This window comes from Lacerta agilis, chromosome 5, assembly GCF_009819535.1.
Source record: "Lacerta agilis isolate rLacAgi1 chromosome 5, rLacAgi1.pri, whole genome shotgun sequence".
In the NCBI taxonomy this organism is placed as follows: domain Eukaryota; kingdom Metazoa; phylum Chordata; class Lepidosauria; order Squamata; family Lacertidae; genus Lacerta; species Lacerta agilis.
In genome coordinates, this window is record NC_046316.1 from 7,915,607 (window position 1) to 7,934,614 (window position 19,008).

The window sequence follows — 19,008 nt, forward strand, 5'->3', positions numbered from 1 at the left end:
GATACAGTAGTTGTCTCATCTATCTGTTGGTGCCCAGCATTTTAACTTTGTCCACATTCTAGTGTCACGCTAGCCAAGATGAGGAACTGGATTTCAAGAAAGCAGGGTCTCTTTTGCTCAATCTTAGTTCTTGGACTGATCATGGTGGAGAAAAGGGGAAAGCACAGGGGAGAGGCTACACATTCATCCTCTGCCCATGTAATTTTCTGTATGTTATACAGAAGTAACTGGCAACTACATCCTATGGGATGTTTAGCTGCTGTGCCACTAAATACTGGGCTCTTGTAGATGAAGCATAATCACTTGTCCCCCCAGGGTTTTGTAGGGTTTTGTTGGAGCATTAGCACAAAGCCAGAAGATTAAGCTAAAAAATAGGTGCCAGGTGGAGCAGAATGAGATGATTCTCTGTTCACATTACACCTGCGGTGGATCAGATACTGCAGCTGTCACACTCCTGTGGGTGGCTTGAGTCTAGGTGGTGTAAGTCACTGTTCTAGGTGGTGTAAGCCACTGTCCAAAATAGTCACCAAGAAGGACAGGTTTGCAGGCGCAGTGTAGCCCAGACTTACCAAAGTCCAGCAAAGAGAATCAGGCTAGGTCCAAAATGTCATCCAGAAGCAGGATCATGCAAAAGTCCAAGATCAGCACCTCGATGTCATATCCAGCAGCTGGAAAGCTCAAGAGAGAGAGACCTTGTTAGCTTACAAGGTGGCCCCATACTCGTGGGCTGTGCAACGACTCTGGGTCGGTAGATGTGCGCTATGTTGTCGCTCTGTGGTCCACAGCTTGTGGCTCCTCTGATGGCTCCAAGTGTTCTTCAGCAGATCTCAACTCAAAGAGCCTTTCAATGATATCCTCAGCACTGGTTCCAGGGGACCCTGTTGGCTGCTCAAGTCCTTGACCTGTGCAGTGTCTTGTTCATCCTCTGTGGATGCCATATCTATTACCAGCTCAGAGCTAGGCTCGACAGCTACCTGGACAAACCCTCTTGTCATCCCCATGTACTGAAAGTACAGTTCAGTGCAACAAGAACTGGAAGCCAGCTGAATGCACTCCATTGTTAGCAGCCACTATTGCAGGGGTAGGGAATATTTGGCCTGTGAGGCCATTTCCCCTAACCACACCCACCTGCCGCACACTTGTTGTTAAATGTGGAGCAGGTAGAGAAGTGGCTTTTTTGCCTGCTCATGCAGCCAATCTCTGCAGAAATCAGAACTGAACTCCCTGCATATAAGCTGCTACACATAGAATTGAATCCTGCTTTGTTTGGGTGTGGGGGAGAGTTCCATATGGGGAACTCTTTCACTCACCCAAGCTCTGAAGAGAGCAGGATTGGACATCCACTCCCACCCACAGCCCCATGTGCATCAGATAATGTGCAAGAGGTTCAATCCAGCTTGGTCAGTATCTCCCTCCTTATATGTCCTGGGGATGGTTGGGTGCAGAGGAATGGTGGGAGGAACCAGCTGGGGAACGACCAAGGGAAGAAGGCACGGAGCCTGGAGAGTAGTGGTGGGACAACAACAATGAGTGATCAGAGGGAGAAGACTGGGAAGAGGAGGTGTTGAAAGCTGAAGAGGTAACAGGGCTTGGTGAGCTGGGAGAGTCTGTGGCAGAGAGCAGTCAAGAATCAGAGGCAGCAGCTGAAGCAGGCGAGTAGGAGGAGGGAGGCCATGAGGCAGAGATGAGTCTGGCTGGTGAAGAGTCAGGGGTGTCTCCCCTTCCTGCTGTGATAAGCTCCCCTTCCCCCCTTGGCTCCCAGAACCAGAAGAGGCATGAAAAGGGTGGAGGAGAGTTTGGCTTCGCTCAAGCACGGTCTCTGATTGCTTGGAAAAGGCCCTGAGGAGGCAGGGAATTTCAGTTTTGGCAGCTGAACTTCATGGAGGAAGACCACTGGGAATGAGCTGCTCTGCTCATTAGGCATGGCACTCAAGTCTGTGGAGATTGTGGTTTTGCGAGTAAGGAGTTAACTCCATCTTTGAACCGTGTGATTACTGACTGGCATGCTTCTGTGACGCTACATGTCAGTTATCTGATGTCGTGATGATGACAGATGATTGAGAGCTGGGTGGTCCTGTCCACTTGTCAAAGTTGTCTTGTGGAGTGGGGGAAGGTAAGGTCTGGCCAACTGAACCAATAAGGTGCCTCATCTCCATGCTATAGTAATGTCCTATATTACAACAATCACATTAGCATATGCTAACAGCAGCAGGTGACAGTAAAAGGGCCACGTGTTGCGCAAGAATGAGTTCAAGATGTAGTAAGTCCAGTTGACTGATTAATTTTATGGATTAACTTTCTGTGCTGCTTTTCATTCAAATGAATCCCAAAGCAGCTTACAAACAATAAATGACAGTTAACACGATAGAACATCACAAATACAGCACCAGTGAAACAATTAAAATCTGTTGTTAACAAATCAACAATTAAAAAATAAGCTAAACGTCACAATTAAAGCAAAAGTCACGTATGATCAAAAAATCAACACAGCATTTATAATCTATAAATCGATCTTAATATTAGCAAAACAGCAACCAAACATTAAACCAAGCACTATTAAGTTCATATACACACTCTCCCCACCCCCATGACTAATAATCTTTCACTCTATTCAGCTCATCAAAATACACATCCACATAATGCCTGTGGCAGCAACTCCCTTCTGAAGCTTCATTGGGCTGCAGTTGGGGAAGCGCTGGTGAAACCACCACCCCCTGATAGCAAACCCAGTCTCTCTCCCCTGGCAGCTCTTCCTCTGGGAACAACTCCCTTATGAAGGCTCCTATGGTTGGAGGGTGGGGCAAGGCAGGTGGGAAAAGCCCTTAGTTGCTGGCCAACATGTAAGGAACCAGTCTTCCTTTTTTTCACCCAGAAGCGTTCACCAAAAACATCCCCTTAACGCCTCCTGAAGACATGGAAACCTATGGAACTTGCAGGGAAATATTTAGCTGGTTCAGCAATGTTAACCATTTTGATCAATTAAAACATCCTGAAATGTCCCCCGAAGTGGTCTTAATTTCTTGTTCTTCCAGCAGCCTCCTGCCCCACCAGTGGCCCGTTGGTTATTTTTTATGCGTAGGAACCTTTCCTTCTTCATCTTTTGTTGTACTACCTGAAAATGTGGGCTGCACACATGGTTCATGAATGAAGCAGGGCTTCTGGGTTGCAAATGTTAGTTCAAAAGAAACCTTATCTTTGTAGAAAGTCAACATGTTTGGTATTAAATAATAAAATAAATAAACCCCCAGGGGGCTACTAAAACTTATTTAACTGCTTAATAAACGCTACGATCCAATATATATATTACTTTTCCATTTTGGGAAATTGTCCAGGCTAGTTGTTGCTCTTTGGAATTTCATTTTTTTTTTTGCAATTATATTTAGTGTGTTAATAAAGATGACTGTGAACTCTGTTGTGGCCAAGTGGTCTCCCAGGACATGGTTCAACAATTCTGCAAAGGCCCTGTGTGAATCTCCAGCCAGATAACTTACTCCTTAGCTCAAAAATAACAAGGCTGAATCTAAACAATTGTTGGCGAAATTTCCTTCTGCCTGTCTGCCTCAATTGAGCAATAAAAGGTCTGTGCACACTCTGGAATGTGTGGAGTGGGAAAGTACTTAACCTTCAGTTTTAGCCGTGTTACTACATTATATTATTCTGTTCAAGTCACAGTCAAAATACCATACATCTTGAGGATTTTTCCTGAAGAATCTTAAATCTGATTTGTACATACTTGCGTACTGCAGCACGACCTCTGTAATTCTGTACAGAAAATATATGTTGAGATCACGTGAGTTCTTGTTGACTGAGAAGAGGACAGATAGTGGGAAAGATTATAGGTGTTGTATTTTTAATTAAACTCTACGCTAGTTTCTGTTTTTAAGCAGCCAAGTTTAAAGCAAGATCTGAATTTGTCAAGCAGCTTGAAACAAAGATTATGCCTATATATCTTTAAAAAAACAAACACCCGAGTCCATTGTGTTTTAGAAGAGGCTAAGGCAGGGGTCAGGGACCCAGGTGGCGCTGTGGGTTAAACCACAGAGTCTAGGGCTTGCTGATCAGAAGGTCGGCGGCTCGAATCCCTGCCACGGGGTGAGCTCCCGTTGCTCGGTCCCAGCTCCTGCCCACCTAGCAGTTCGAAAGCACATCAAAGTGCAAGTAGATAAATAGGTACCGCTCCAGTGGGAAGGTAAACGGCGTTTCCGTGCGCTGCTCTGGTTTGCCAGAAGCGGGCGGCTTTGTCATGTTGGCCACATGACCCGGACCTGTCCGCTGGCTCCCTTGGCCTATAAAGCGAGATGAGCACCACAACCCCAGAGTCTGACACGACTGGACCTCATGGTCAGGGGTCCCTTTACCTTTACCTTTAAGGCAGGGGTCAGCAAACTTTTTCTGCAGGGGGCTGGTCCACTGTCCCTCAGACCTTGTGGGGGGGGGCTGGACTATATTTTGAAGGGAAAAATAAATGAATGAATGAATTCCTATGCCCTGCAAATAATCCAGAGATGCATTTAAAATAAAAGCACACATTCTACTCATGTAAAAACACGCTGATTCCCGGACTGTCTGCGGGCTGGATTTAGAAGGCGATTGGGCCAGATCCAGCCCCCGGGCCTTAGTTTGCCTACCCATGGGCTAAGGAGTGAACCCTACACAATCCAGAGTGGAGTCCCTAAGATGGTTGTGCATGTGTGCTGAGACCTTGGACCTGCTTTGCTGATTCACATATGGCAGGCATGTCCAACCTGCCGATTGTGAAAAGCTCAACAACTTGGGTCAATCCATTGGGTAGATCACAGCCAGTTTTGTTTTGTTTTTAATAGTGGGAGTAGATCGCAGTCTCTTGGGAGTTGGACATGCCTGACATATGGCTTCACAGAAACGTCTGTCCAAATCAGCATGTGTTGGGGGCGCTATCTCACCCTCAGGATTGTGGGTGCCCACCGCTGCAACGTGGACATGCAATGTCACATGCACATGCCTGCATGCAGTTCGTGTGACATTGCACACACTACGTGCAGGTGTTTGCATGTGACGTCACACGTTGCGCTGGCGGTGACTCCTCTTCCTCCTTTTATCCATAGTCTGAAGGGCAGCCTTTTCCATGGGCAGAACAGCAGTGACCACCCTATATCTCAGCACATGCTCCATTAAGCCCCCCTGGCCAATCTCTTCCTTTTGTTTCTAATCTGCTCTGCAAATTAAGAAGGGTGGCACCAATCAGAAGGTCGGTGGTTCGAATCCCAGCGACGGGGTGAGCTCCCGTTGCTTGGTCCCTGCTCCTGCCAGCCTAGCAGTTCGAAAGCACGTCAAAAGTGCAAGTAGATAAATAGGTACCGCTCCAACGGGAAGGTAAACGGCGTTTCCGTGCGCTGCTCTGGTTTCACCAGAAGCGGCTTTGTCATGCTGGCCATATGACTCGGAAACTGTCTGCAGACAAACGCCGGCTCCTTCGGCCTATAGAGCAAGATGAGCACCGCAACCCCAGAGTCGTCCGCGACTGGACCTAACAGTCAGGGGTACCTTTACCTTTTTATGTTTTGCAATAGACTCAGTTCTCAAAACTATTCATAGTTAGATACTCTTGATAACGAATTAATTGCCATCTCATGGGCAAAATCTTGTTCTAGATAGTAAGTGCTAAGCTCTGCTTCTTTTATCTGTATGGAGAGAGGCAAGAATAATTCGTGATTGAAACTAAAAAATAGTTTGCTTTCTGTCTGCGCAGACCCAAATTGCGAGGCAATAACAGATTTTCTATAAAAGCGTTGTAGCACGTTGTACTAGATTCTAAAATCGTAAAAATATTGTTAAATGTGAACATAAGAAATCACACGTTAACATTCTTCTGGGTAGTAGAAATTGGTATGATTTCGAGGACATGCTTACTATCTGCCACTAGCTTCCAGAGTACAGCTGGCATATTATAATAGACAAAACATTAATTAACTATGCAACTAACTAATTAAACTTGTACTGTAGCTTTTACCTTACAACTCCAGCATGGGTTTCAGTAACAAAGCAGATAAGACAAATAATTAAAACTGCACAAAACAAAACCAACCAGCCATCTGTAAAGTACCACTAATCAGCCCAACATCTTAATTACAAAGAACTGCAGAAAGAGAGTGAGCCAGAAGTTTCTGCCGTATTAGTGCAAGACACTCCTGAGAGCAGGGGGTGTTATCTGCTCATGAATCACTGTATTTTAATGAAATATAGAAAAAAATAGAAAAATTGTCCAGTAGCACCTTAAAGGTAAAGGTAAAGGGACCCCTGACCATTAGGTCCAGTCGTGTCCGACTCTGGGGTTGTGGTACTCATCTCGCTTTACTTGCCACGGGAGCTGGCGTACAGCTTCCGGGTCATGTGGCCAACATGACTAATCCACTTCTGGCGAACCAGAGCAGCGCACGGAAACGCCGTTTACCTTCCCGCCGGAGTGGTCCCTATTTATCTACTTGCACTTTGACGTGCTTTCGAACTGCTAGGTGGGCAGGAGCTGGGACCGAGCAACTGGAGCTCACCCCGTCGCGGGGATTCGAGCCGCCGACCTTCTGATCGGCAAGCCCTAGGCTCTGTGGTTTAAGCTTTTGTGTGCATGCACATTTCTTCAGATACTGCATTTTGATGGTTATATCAGAGGCCTTCAATCTTTTTGGGCCTGGGGCACATTCTGAAATCTTAAGAAACTTGCCGCGGGTATCACAAAACATTAGCTTTCCAGAAGAAAAACAAGTGGCGATGGCAAAGAACAGGCAACACACCTACATCCTCCATGAAAACAAATACAAAATGGTAATTTGTACTCTCAGACAGTAACACCCCACCCCACTGAACAAAAATAAGATATGAGAGGGGCAGGAGGTCAATGGTTCCAATTAGACTTTTTTTCTTGGTGATTTAAAACATGACTTAATTAAAACCAACCCTCCCTGACAGTTATAAATGCTTTCTAAATTTATATTGTCACTAAGAAATGAGTCTACTTGCTGAGGCAATGTAGGGGGAAGGGAGTGAAGAGGAAAGACAACTGTATATTTTTAAGGTTTTAACAGGGTAGCAGTCAGAACTCCACCCTCAATGCTATATGATAAAAGAGCCTCTGCACTGGGATCTAAACTGAAGATAACTCAGCTGCTCAGTGAGACAGGTGTACGATCCCTGATCTCTTTTTATATCCAAACAGAATGGGGATTCCAGTTGCTTGTAGTTCGAGGCAAGGGAGTTACATCAGCACATTTCTCTCTCTCTCTCTCTCTCTGTGTGTGTGTGTGTGTGTGTGTGTGTGTGTGTGATCTAAAGTACTTAAACAAATAAAAGTTATCATATCATTCACTACAGATGCCCTTATGAATTCACATTGCTGCTGTTGTTAAATTCAATTTATATACGGCCCTTTATCAAAAGATCTCAGGGCGGTGTACGACATTAGAAACACGTTACAAAGCACCAACGATAGATAACACATAGTAAAAAGCGTACTGACAGACAGCCTAACAAATGGCACGTTCTTAGATAATCTGCTCTTTCCTTTTTAAATATGTTTTTTTCAAATTCTGTCAACATTCTGATTGCGTTTAAATATTTCAGAACAGCAAGTCTCATTTGAAAATACTCAAACCATTCCAGATCCTTAGGATATCGTTTGTTTCTTAATCTGGCATAATCAATAGTTTTTGCGTTTTTAGTAACATTTTGTACCTAAATAGATGACTTTTTTGTTTGACCTCTGATACTGAAATTTGTCTGCAGCTCAGCTAAAACTGATTCAGAGATCGTTGTTGTTGTTCAGTCGTTCAGTCGTGTCCAACTCTTCGTGACCCCATGGACCAGAGCATGTCAGGCTCCCCTATCCTCCACTGCCCGTGACCCTTTTCGGTGTTTTGCGCTAAACTAAAATTCTGCCATCCCCAAATTGGGACTCCATCGATATTCTGTTGTTGTTGTTCAGTCGTTCAGTCATGTCCGACTCTTCGTGACCCCATGGACCAGAGCACGCCAAGCACTCCTGTCTTCCACTGCCTCCCGCAGTTTGGTCAAACTCATGCCAGTCGCTTCGAGAACACTGTCCAACCATCTTGTCCTCTGTCATCCCCTTCTTGTGCCCTCCATCTTTCCCAACATCAGGGTCTTTTCCAGGGAGTCTTCTCTTCTCATGAGGTGGCCAAAGTACTGGAGCCTCAACTTCAGGATCTGCCCTTCCAGTGAGCACTCAGGGCTGATTTCTTTAAGGATGGATAAGTTTGATCTTTTTTGCAGTCCATGGGACTCTCAAGAGTCTCCTCCAGCACCATAATTCTAAAGCATCAATTCTTCGGCGATCAACCTTCTTTATGTTCCAGCTCTCACTTCCATACATTACTACTGGGAAAACCATAGCTTTAACTATATGGACCTTTGTCGGCAAGGTGATGTCTCTGCTTTTTAAGATGCTGTCTAGGTTTGTCATTGCTTTCCTCCTAAGAACCAGGCATCTTTTAATTTCGTGACTGCTGTTACCATCTGCAGTGATCATAGAGCCCAAGAAAGTAAAATCTCTCACTGTCTCCATTTCTTCCCCTTCTATTTGCCAGGAGGTGATCGATATTCTACTGATATTTATTTTTTTCTGTGCTAATCAGAGTGCAGGGCAACATCCCTGTGGTAAGTTGCTGTTCTGGACCTGGGGTGTTGAAAATCGCATATCCACTGGCGATGTTTGTTTATATATGTGCTCAGCTTGCATAGCTCAGTTGTTGGTGCTGATAACACGAAGGTTGCAGGTTCTTTTCCCATATGGGTCAGCTGCATTGCAATGGGTTGGACTAGATGATTCTCAGGGTCCCTTCCAACTCTACAATTCTATGATTCTATGTAATGCATAATCAAGGGCACATGTTTGAAACCCTGACATATAGGGTACTGGAGTGAAAGCATCAGTTGTCTGAAGTACTGGGTCCCGGACACCTGCGTATGAGAGTGCAGAATGTATGAATTACTGGAAGACATCTCATTTTATTTTGTTTGGAAATATTATTGGGAACATGTTGCTGTTAAAATTGCAAATGCCAAGATAAACGCATTACAGAACTGAACTTCAAGTCCTTTCAAGGGTGGTAGAGAGAGTTTAGCTGAGCATTCCAAAACCTTTGGAATACAACTTCGGGTTTGTGCTCAGTTTTTCCCTGTACTTGTTCCACGGTGTCCTAATATTCAGCATCACATAGCACAATGGACTTGCTTCATAACCATCCGGTTGAGTATTAGATTCTTGCTTCTCTTCAATGTGAGAAAATTCATTTGTTCAGAAAAGGCAAGCGGGACAGTGCACCTAGGGCTCTAACACCTTAGGGTGCAAGTTGGGTAAATTATTTCTTTGAATGCTCTCACACACACCAGCATCTCTTTGCATGCAGAAAGCTAGTATGTTAGGAACGAGGCTAGAATGTATCGTTTTAACTGCCAACGCTGTGACCAATTTTTGGTTTTCAGATTTGTCATTTATAACTTTGCCTAGCTGTTTGCTGCATGTTATTAATTAAATTGCTTTAGTGCAGTGGTACCTCGGGTTAAGAACTTAATTCGTTCCGGAGGTCCGTTCTTGACCTGAAACTGTTCTTAACCTGAAGAACCACTTTAGCTAATGGGGCCTTCCGCTGCTGCCATGCGAGTTCTGTTCTCATTCTGAGGTAAAGTTCTTAACCTGAAGCGTTATTTCTCGGTTAGCGGAGTCTGTCACCTGAAGTGTATGTAACCTGAGGTACCACTGTATTACATTTGTACCCCACTTTCCTTCCAGGTTTTTTTGTAAAATAAACATCTAGAAAATGTTTACAAATTGATTTTATTATCATTTTTTAAAAATTTAATGTTTACCACAAATTCAACAGAGAAATGGGAGGGGGCACAGGGAGGAAAAGTGTTGGTGGGGGAGGCATTTTTGCAGTTTATCAAGATGTGAGTACTGGCACCCCATGTTTCACGCCCCCCCCCCGCAAAAGACTATTGTTACATAATCCATATAAAGTGTCGTATTCTTTGACAGTGCCTTAAACTTTCATCAAGGAAATTAAACATGTTACTTTTTCTTCCTTCCTTCCCTTGCTTAGGCCCACCCAGGATTTCCGATAAAGTGATCCACCGGCAATCTGTGAGATTAGGAAGAACCATCAAGCTCCTTTGCCCCGTGGAGGGTGACCCCCCACCTCTTACGATGTGGATGAAGGATGGAAGAACCATCCACAGCGGATGGACGCGGTTCAGGGTCCTCCAACAAGGGTTGAAAATCAAAGAAGTGGAAAGCGAGGATGCAGGAACGTACATCTGCAAAGCCACCAATGGTTTCGGTAGCATGAATGTGAACTACACCCTGATTGTGATTGGTGAGTACCAAGAGTGCTCTTCAAGAGATGTGAGCCTTTGACAGCTGCAAATGTGCTCTGTAAATAATCTACCAGCTTCTAGTTAAACTAGTCTGTCCCAATATTTACAAGCCTTTGCTGTGCTGCATGTCTCTTGTGTTGCAGCCAGCAGCTTCGAGATAAGATTAGCCAGCCTTGTGCCAAAGGCTGCAAACAGACAAGGAGTGATGCAATAATAGCTGATCACAGCGAGTTCCACACAGGAAAGGCTGAGTGATAAGGGGAGGTCACACTAGCCTTTGCGGTTGCTGCTGGAACATAATTGTTCTCAAAACAACCCTTTCTTCAAACCCATGTTTCACCTTGGGTAGCAAGGCAGGGTGCTACCATTATCGTCGAGAATAGCAGCAGGTGCCATAAATCATAGAGTTGTAGAATCTTTTGCCCAATGTGGGACTTGAACCCATGAGTCTCATGCTCTACCAACTGAGTTATATATATTATAAAATTTTACTGGTGGCTTAAAAATACGGGGTGGGGGTGGGGAATCTGTTCTGCCTGTGCATTCTGAATGAAGAAATAGGTGGTCTGCAGCCACAAGGAAGAACACAGAGTGGCAGGGTTTGAAAACCTCCAATTGAAGACTAGCTCTATCCCCAAATTAATTCGGGACCAGATCCAGGTTAGGTTAGCCGGAATCAGATTGGGGTGGCGAACTATTCACTGTGCTAAATAAAGCCTTCTTTGTAGCCTTTTCTTTTTCTCCTCATCTTTGCAAATAACTTTTCTCTCCGTAACCTGCCTTTCTTCTGGAAAACAGATTTCTTTAAAGCTCTGTTTCAGAATCATGGGGAGAGCATAGGTTTGACCATCCAAATCATAAAGGAGAGAGCTGATCAAACTGATGAAAGCTTGCTTAATTTACTACTAAAGTGTGATGGCAGTTTGTAGATTATAATGATTTATAATGTTCGTCTGAAAATGGCACCTAATACCATGTAAGTGGAGGACTGATGATGGGTTTAGGTATTGATATACTTGCTAAAAGGTAATTTGCTTCTGTCTGAGCTAATGCTTGCTAAAAATAGCATCTCTCCAGTGTTTTAGAACGTGTTTCTCCTTGTACAATAGCTACCACTCACTTGGATAGTTTCTGTTGGAAAGCAATATTCCTCCTGCTGCCTCATATTTGTGGCTCACTAATGCTGTTTCTATTTAAACTCTGTTTATATTTTCTGTCAGGGGCTCCAAGCGAGCACAAGGGGTGACTGTCTGGCTCTTCCAAAAGTTTCGCTTGACTCCACATTTAAAGTACATGTGGCAAAGGCTGGGTGTTAGGGAAAATGCTCTTTTTTTTTTTTTTTTGAAAGCTACTCATTTTGTGTGAAGTTCTGGGATATATTATTTTTATACATATGGTGTTGTGAGAACCAGGACCAGCCCCTATTTCAGAAACCCTAGGATTCTGTAGAATAAATGGGAAAGAAGTCCATTTCTTTTGGATCTCAGGATGCAGATCTGTTTCTGTTACAGTGGTCACAAACAACATAAAGTATCACTGTGGTGATAATATGAACCATAAACAACCAAACCACCACACAATGGCTGAAAATGTAATGAAAGATTTACTGGAACACTCTTCTGAAAGACTTAACATTCCTTCAACTAAGCCACATGATTAACAAAGCCATGTATAGGTAATATAACTGAATACATAGTGTAAGATAAAATGTTCACGCAACTGAACCATTCAGCAGCAGGTTGGGTATAGCAACCAAAACTCAATGCCACCAGAAAGTTCACACATTGTTGACGGTTGAAATGATGGTAGAATTCTTCAGAGGTCGGGAGCAAAAATCTCCTAGATGTAATTGTAAATGAGGAATGTACTTATAGGTCTTGCAAAATCACCATCCAGATGAAATCAACAAAGTGGCACAAGAGAGGGACGGAGAAGACCTGTCCTCCGGATCACTCACAGGTTTCGCTATATAGCTTCATCAGTTCAGGTTTAAACATTGTGATCAGCACAACATGTGAAATATTCAACAGGCACAGCTCGATGTAAGAACGGAATCCGAACGGTGGAAGGGCACTGGCGGCGGGAGGCCTCATTTAGGGAAAGCGGCCTCGGTTTAAGAATGGTTTTGGTTTAAGAACGGACTTCCGGAATGGATTAAGTTCGTAAACCGAGGTACCACTGTTCACCGTGTCCTCTATTCTCAACAAAGCACCCATCCTCCCACATGAGGTGCAGAAGGAACTTGTGACAAGTTCTCTCATACAACTTCCTCCAGGCTTTTTAAAGCGCCTGAATATTTCTAACGGTTCTAACTAAATTAGCCTTTTTACGAGAACTGGCAATGCTTATATTCCATTCTTCTGTTTTTACCTAGTTTCTGCTGCCATCCGATCTCAGGGCCTTACAATCCAAGGATCCTTTTTCTTCTTTACCTCGGCAAAAAATTAAAAAAAAACCCCAAGCAAACCTGTAAGCTAAACCAAAAACCAGTCTTAAGTAGAATGTACAGTTTCCTCCCATAGCTGAGCTTAAAAGCTTTTGTGGCTTACCACAAGGTTTTGGGTGCTAATTACAGCGAAGAGACAGCTTTTAATCCAAATTCACATTCCAATGACTAAGTACAAGAGTTGCTTATCTGTTAGAGCAGTGGTTCCTAATTAGCTATATATAGCGGGCCTCCTGTTTTTCAAAAGCCAAGCCATGGACCCCCAATGTAGTTTTCGGTATGTGAATGTTTCCCCGGACCCCCTGGGTAGGCTATGTGGATTCCTTATGGTCCATGGACCCCCCAATTGGCAACCACTGCTAGAGAGTCACCTGTAGTCCAGGAAAACAACGGTTGCGGTATATTTTGTACAGCTTCTGCATAAAAATCTTTCCACAAAGCCCTTCTCTTCAGCTGCCACTGAATGCTCTTTCCTTATTCACCCCCCCCCCAGCAACTAAATATAAATATTAAAGTAAACTGAGGCCCTAATACCTATTGAATCGCTTAAAAATGAAGAGGCCGCGCAGGTACTATTTTACAATTGTAGTTTCTGTACAGAGAATGTAACCATTTTCAGGAGCCTGAAGGAATTTTGCCTCTTTCTGCAATAATATGTTAAGTGATGCTTGGGGTCGTTCCCATCCCCCAGTTATTGTCTGCAACTTGCAAAAGTGCCTTCCTTCACTCAAGACACGCATTGCCTTACCCTAAGTCATCCACAGGGCATGTGCTATTCTTAAGAGCCACAGTTTGTGTTTCATCTGCAGAGTGCAGTTGAGGATATCATCCACAAAAGCACCTCTTTAAATACTCTGATGAGGAATGCTGTTTACTAGAGCTCTTATTTTACCAAAAGTGTAGCTCTTGAAGGCAATAGTACAATAGTACCTTCAAAATAGCCCTTTCTCGCAAAACTGGTTATTGCTTGATTGTATTTTACAAGTTCTGTGAAGTACAATCTTTGATACTTTAGCATATATATTAAAATTTGTAATAAGAGTCTATTTTTTTAAAAAAAATAAGATTTAGCATATATACCCACAGAGAGATACTTTGGCCGCCATTTTTTGTTTATTCAGTATGTGTCTTGACATAGAGCCCAAAATGTCTTCTGTGTGCATGAAAGATGGTCTGTAAGACAGGTCTCTGGTGATCTCATTAATCGGTATCCTCAAAACATCATTTTTTAGCATTAAAACTGTGGAAGCATATGAAATGAGAAATTTAGAGATGGCATTTGACATCTCTGTTTACACTGTTGGCTTCTAAGCAAACATTTATCTGCATGGATTTGCTTCAGTTTTGGCCCTTGCTATTTGTCCAGGACCAATGAAACAAAAAAAATTGAGACTTCAGAACAAATTAAAAGCAAACAAAAATAGGTAATAATGAAACTCTCTGATACTGATCAATGAATATACCTTAGCAGAGTGAAACAGCTGGCTTTAGGTGCCATGAAAGAGCAACGTTTTGATGGCTATTTATTGTATTGTTCTTGTATTTTAATCGTCAGGAGTGGTGGGGAGGCTTGTGTGGGTTTTCTTTATTGCAGTTCCACAATAACTTGACTGGCTTTGGGTACGTTTTGGGGGTGGTGTGGGGGGAGCATTTGCTGCTTTTATCTTAGGAAAAATTCTTGGCTTGGCCTTGGATCAGCATTATCTCTGTTTGAGAGGGAAGCAACATATATCCATTATAAAGATCTCTGACTTTCTTGTGGTAGCAGCCCATCTTATGGTCACCCAGCATTGGATGAAGCTAAGTCTACATTTTCTAAGAGGACTGGCATCAACAGTTATTGCAAGTGGCACTGAAGGAACAGTTAACAAAACATACATGGATAAACGGATGGTAGATGGACAGTTTTTGTGACATATGGGTCAGCTTTGTTCAATATGCCAGGGTTGCAGCATATTGGTGCACAAGGATCTTTGTGGAAGGACATTCTGGGATGACAAGTTTTACTTCGGGGAAGCTATGGAAATACATAATTCTACTTTACTGGGGTTGCTTTCTTTGAATGTTTGGCAGCAGTTCTGTGTTGGAAATTCCTCCTGGTGGTTGTAAATAGTTCACTTTGTTTACATGAAAAGAATGAAACTACAGTTTTAAACAAAAATCACAGAGCTGCTACTTCATTTCTAATGCATTGGCCACATTCAGACTATTATATTGCAGCTTAATAAAGCAAGGTTTGAACAAGCATCATGCTCCTTCATTCTTCCCAACACTCAAGCCAGAATATTATCATTTCCTGTTATGTTTGAATGAACTGAGAATCTTTGGTTAACAACTTCTGAACAAGCCAGGATATTAAGCCAACTTTAAATCATGGCTTCATATTCTAGCTTGTTTGGAGGACATCAACTCTAGTTTCCTAGTTCAGACATAATAGGTAACTGTAGTTCATGTTACCAAGACACTTGTTTCAGATGGCAATCTACATACACCCTCAAACGATGTGTCTGTTTTGGCTTTCTTCTAGGAAATGAACATGGTGGCATTGCAAAGGAATCAGAGCAAGCTGTAGTGGTTTAGGCCAAACCTCCTCCCATAGCAGCAGCCATGAACCATCTTGTTGTCTTGATTAGTCCCTGTGATTTTTGCCATGTCTGTGGCAAGCTGATGGCTCTGTTGAACTATTAATTAACTTTGCGGAACGAAACAAAAGGGCTTCCTCTAGCAAGCATCTTCCACTCATAATTTAATCAACTCTAAATTTCCGTATTCTGGGAAATGTCACCACCCTTTTCCACTAGGGACTCTTCAGTCACCTTGCCATGATTTCTGGTTATTCAGAGACCCTTCATGAGGGAAAAGACTTCTGCTTCAGTCCAGCTAGAACCCTCACCACCCTTCTCCCCATCACCCTGACTCCCAGCTGTGTTTCTTGTTTACTTCAGATTAGTCAAGACAGGGGTAGGCAACCTAAGGCCCGTGGGCCGGATGCAGCCCAATCGCTTTCTCAATCCGGACCACAGACGATCCGGGAATCAGTGTGTTTTTACATGAGTAGAATGTGTCCTTTTATTTAAATGCATCTCTCGGTATTTGTGGGGCATAGGAATTCGTTCACCCCCCCCAAAAAAAATATATAGTCCGGCCCACCACATGGCCCTGAGGGACGGTGGGACCAGCCCATGGCTGAAAAGTTTGCTGACCGCTGTTCAAGACCCTTGCAGGAAGCGTTCCCAAAGAAAAACCCTTTTTTTCTATTTTTGGAAATGTGAAATGGATTCCCCCCTTAAAAAAACAACAACAGGTGAGGGCACAATAAAAGTATTCTCCATCTGTCTGCAAAGGGCCCACCACCTATTTCTTTAGTTGCTGTCAGAAACTCTGACACTCAGATGCAGTTGTGCAGCCATAGTTCATGGTAAAGCTCAGGAGACTGATTCTGTTCAATTATACCTTCCTCTGGACAGGTGCTTAACAGTGTTTTCCCTCCATCTTCCTGCCTCTACCTTTCTCATGTCATTCCAAACTCTGGTGTGTTTAGGCTTGCACGGAAATAGGTCTCATTCCTAGCACCTGCCAACTAGTACATCCACTACAGGTAAGGTATAAGTATAGTATCTGCCTCCCCACAGCACCGAGATCCTTGCTGCCTTGCCCCGCATGTTCTTTGTAACTGACAATGATGCGTGACTTGGGAAACCAGGCCAGAAAAGCCCACACTGGCTGCTATTGCCCTGTCATCACTCGCTGATACCCCCAATATTAGTAACTAGGTTCAGGATTAGCCCGAGGTAGTATGGTGCCTGAGTTGGAATGTCCACATGATGACTTTCCACCAGTTAATAAAGACTGGGATATTACAGGCAGTCCCCTTGTTTTTATTCCATCCATTGGTGAAATCGGGTATACAGGTAATGGAAACCCATTAAAAAGCCTGCAAACATCCCGCTCTGCCCCCATTCTGCCCCTTTTAGTGACGTTTCAGTGACATCTGTATGACGTTTCCGGGTCACTTCTGGGTTCGACGTGATGCACGTATAGATGGTCACACACGTATTGAACACACATAAACAGGACACTGCCTGTAATGGGAGCTGCCCTAGTGTATAGTGGTTTTCTTGTGTAGCGCTCATTGATTTTAAATGGGACTTGTGACAGAAGGTGTCCTTTTGGATAATGCCCAGTGGGATCAAACCTGTCTTCTCCCATTTTTGTCATCTTTCATGGCATCCAGCATCTGTTACCTGTTACAGCCAGTTCACCTTATAGGTAAAGGGACCCCTGACCATTAGGTCCAGCCCGCGGACGACTCTGGGGTTGTGGCGCTCATCTCGCTTTACTGGCCGAGGGAGCTGGTGTACAGCTTCCGGGTCATGTGGCCAGCATGACTAAACCGCTTCTGGCAAACCAGAGCAGCGCATGGAAACACCGTTTACCTTCCCGCTGGAGCGGTACCTATTTATCTACTTGCACTTTTACGTGCTTTCAAACTGCTAGGTTGGCAGGAGCTGGGACTGAGCACCGGGAGCTCACCCCCGTCGCGGGGATTTGAACCGCTGACCTTCTGATCGGCAAGACCTAGGCTCTGTGGTTTAACCCACAGCGCCACCCCGCGTCCCAGTCAGCTTACCTTATGTATTTAAAAGAGAATGGATGGAACTGGTAGGAACAGGACTTGATTCCTTTAGTGTAAGTGGGTATCAAAAGCGGCCAGTGGTGATGTCAACTTTCACTGCCTATCCCAATGTTAAATTAATAGTTATGTTCTTCTTTTCCCTTCTTTTCTTTAACAAGATTCCCCCCTCCCACCTCCAAAAAAAAAGTTTTCTTGGTTTCATTTGATTTTCTACCATGTTCAACTGTTGGGTTTATCAACATGCCATGTACCTGGCCAACAAAAGACCCTCAGTTTAGAAGCAGACCTCTTCTCACTTCTCCTCCTCGCCCTATGAAGTTATAACATAGGAGTTAAGTTCAGAAGGTGACAACACCTGTTTGCAATTTAAAGGAAATGAAAAGATACTTTTTCCATGGCTATAAGCATGAAATTCATACACATATGTATGCATATACAGTTTCACCAGCGTACCTCCATCCTGTGGTACACAAATGCAAACCAGAATTACTGCCAGTGTCAATTAAAACCCTTGAAGACATCTGGATATGTTTAACCCACGATTCTTTGCAGATGATGTGGAGTGTGTGTGGCGGCTGCTGCTGTTACATCTATGCAACCATCAGGCCTGCATATTTTAATAATTACATTTATTATTAATAGTATTATTTTGAAGGAAAGCAAAGCAACATGTCAGCTGGTATGACATTTGATCTGGCCCCAAATGGCTTCCTTTTCATTAGGTGAGAGGAATTGAATCAGCTGCAGGAGGGGGCGGGTTGGAAACATGTGGCCCCTCCCATCAGCACTAGCCAGCATGGCCAATGGGCACTTGTAGTGAAGCCACAGGTTCCCCACTCTCTTCTAGGGCACACTCTTTTCTGTTGTGTGCATTTCTTTTCTGCGACACAAAAGACACTGTCCCTCAACAACATGTGCTTTCAATGCAGAAGATTTCTGGGCCCTCTCAGTTTACCACCAGCAAAGCTTTTATCAAAGAGAGCAAGCGATAGCTTTTAGTGATACAGAAACACCAGTGTGCATGGTGCTTAATGGAGCAACATCAACAAACTTCCTACCTGTAGGAACTTACCATTTCGGGTGGGGTGGGGTGGGGATGGAAAGGAAGACAAGGGTGAAAGAGACGACCTTTTTAACCTGCCAGCAACAGATTTTTGATGTGTCCACCCCAAATGTGCTGCGTTCATTAGCATCTGCACACCTCCAGTGATGCTGTGATTGCAGCTCTCTGTTTGTAGTCAGCTTCACTGCTTGTAAGGTATCCTACGACTGTGGTTTTGTTGCACAACAAGGAGGCTGAGATGTCAAGATGTTAAAAGCATGGGGGCATCCATCTGCCAAACTGCCTCCACCCATAAGGTGTCAGCGTCAGTTGTTTTAATTCCTCAAGAGTAGCAGCTGCCCCCAACCCCTCTAACCAAGCAAAATAAATAAATAAATAATTGTAAGAGAAGTAAGCAGGTGTGCACCAAGAAATGTCCCACCATTTTACATCTTTCAAGATAAGCCTGGGGCGTTTAAGAGGGTACATTTTTAAGTCAGAAGGCTGCAAGAACAGGAA

The 19,008-nt window shown here is 43.8% G+C and overlaps 1 protein-coding gene across 4 annotated transcripts in view; it reads left to right on the forward strand.

The window, feature by feature from the left end:
• The window catches only part of FGFRL1 (fibroblast growth factor receptor like 1), a 164,466-nt gene that overhangs the window by 73,130 nt on the left and 72,328 nt on the right, over positions 1 to 19,008 (forward strand). For 3 of the 4 annotated variants that reach the window (XM_033148390.1, XM_033148387.1, XM_033148389.1), the window contains exon 3: positions 10,092 to 10,364. The exons of the other annotated variant lie outside the window; for it this stretch is intronic. In XM_033148390.1, coding sequence (XP_033004281.1) covers positions 10,092 to 10,364 — 273 coding nt within the window. The remainder of the gene's footprint in view (positions 1 to 10,091; positions 10,365 to 19,008) is intronic. 4 annotated transcript variants of the gene reach the window in all.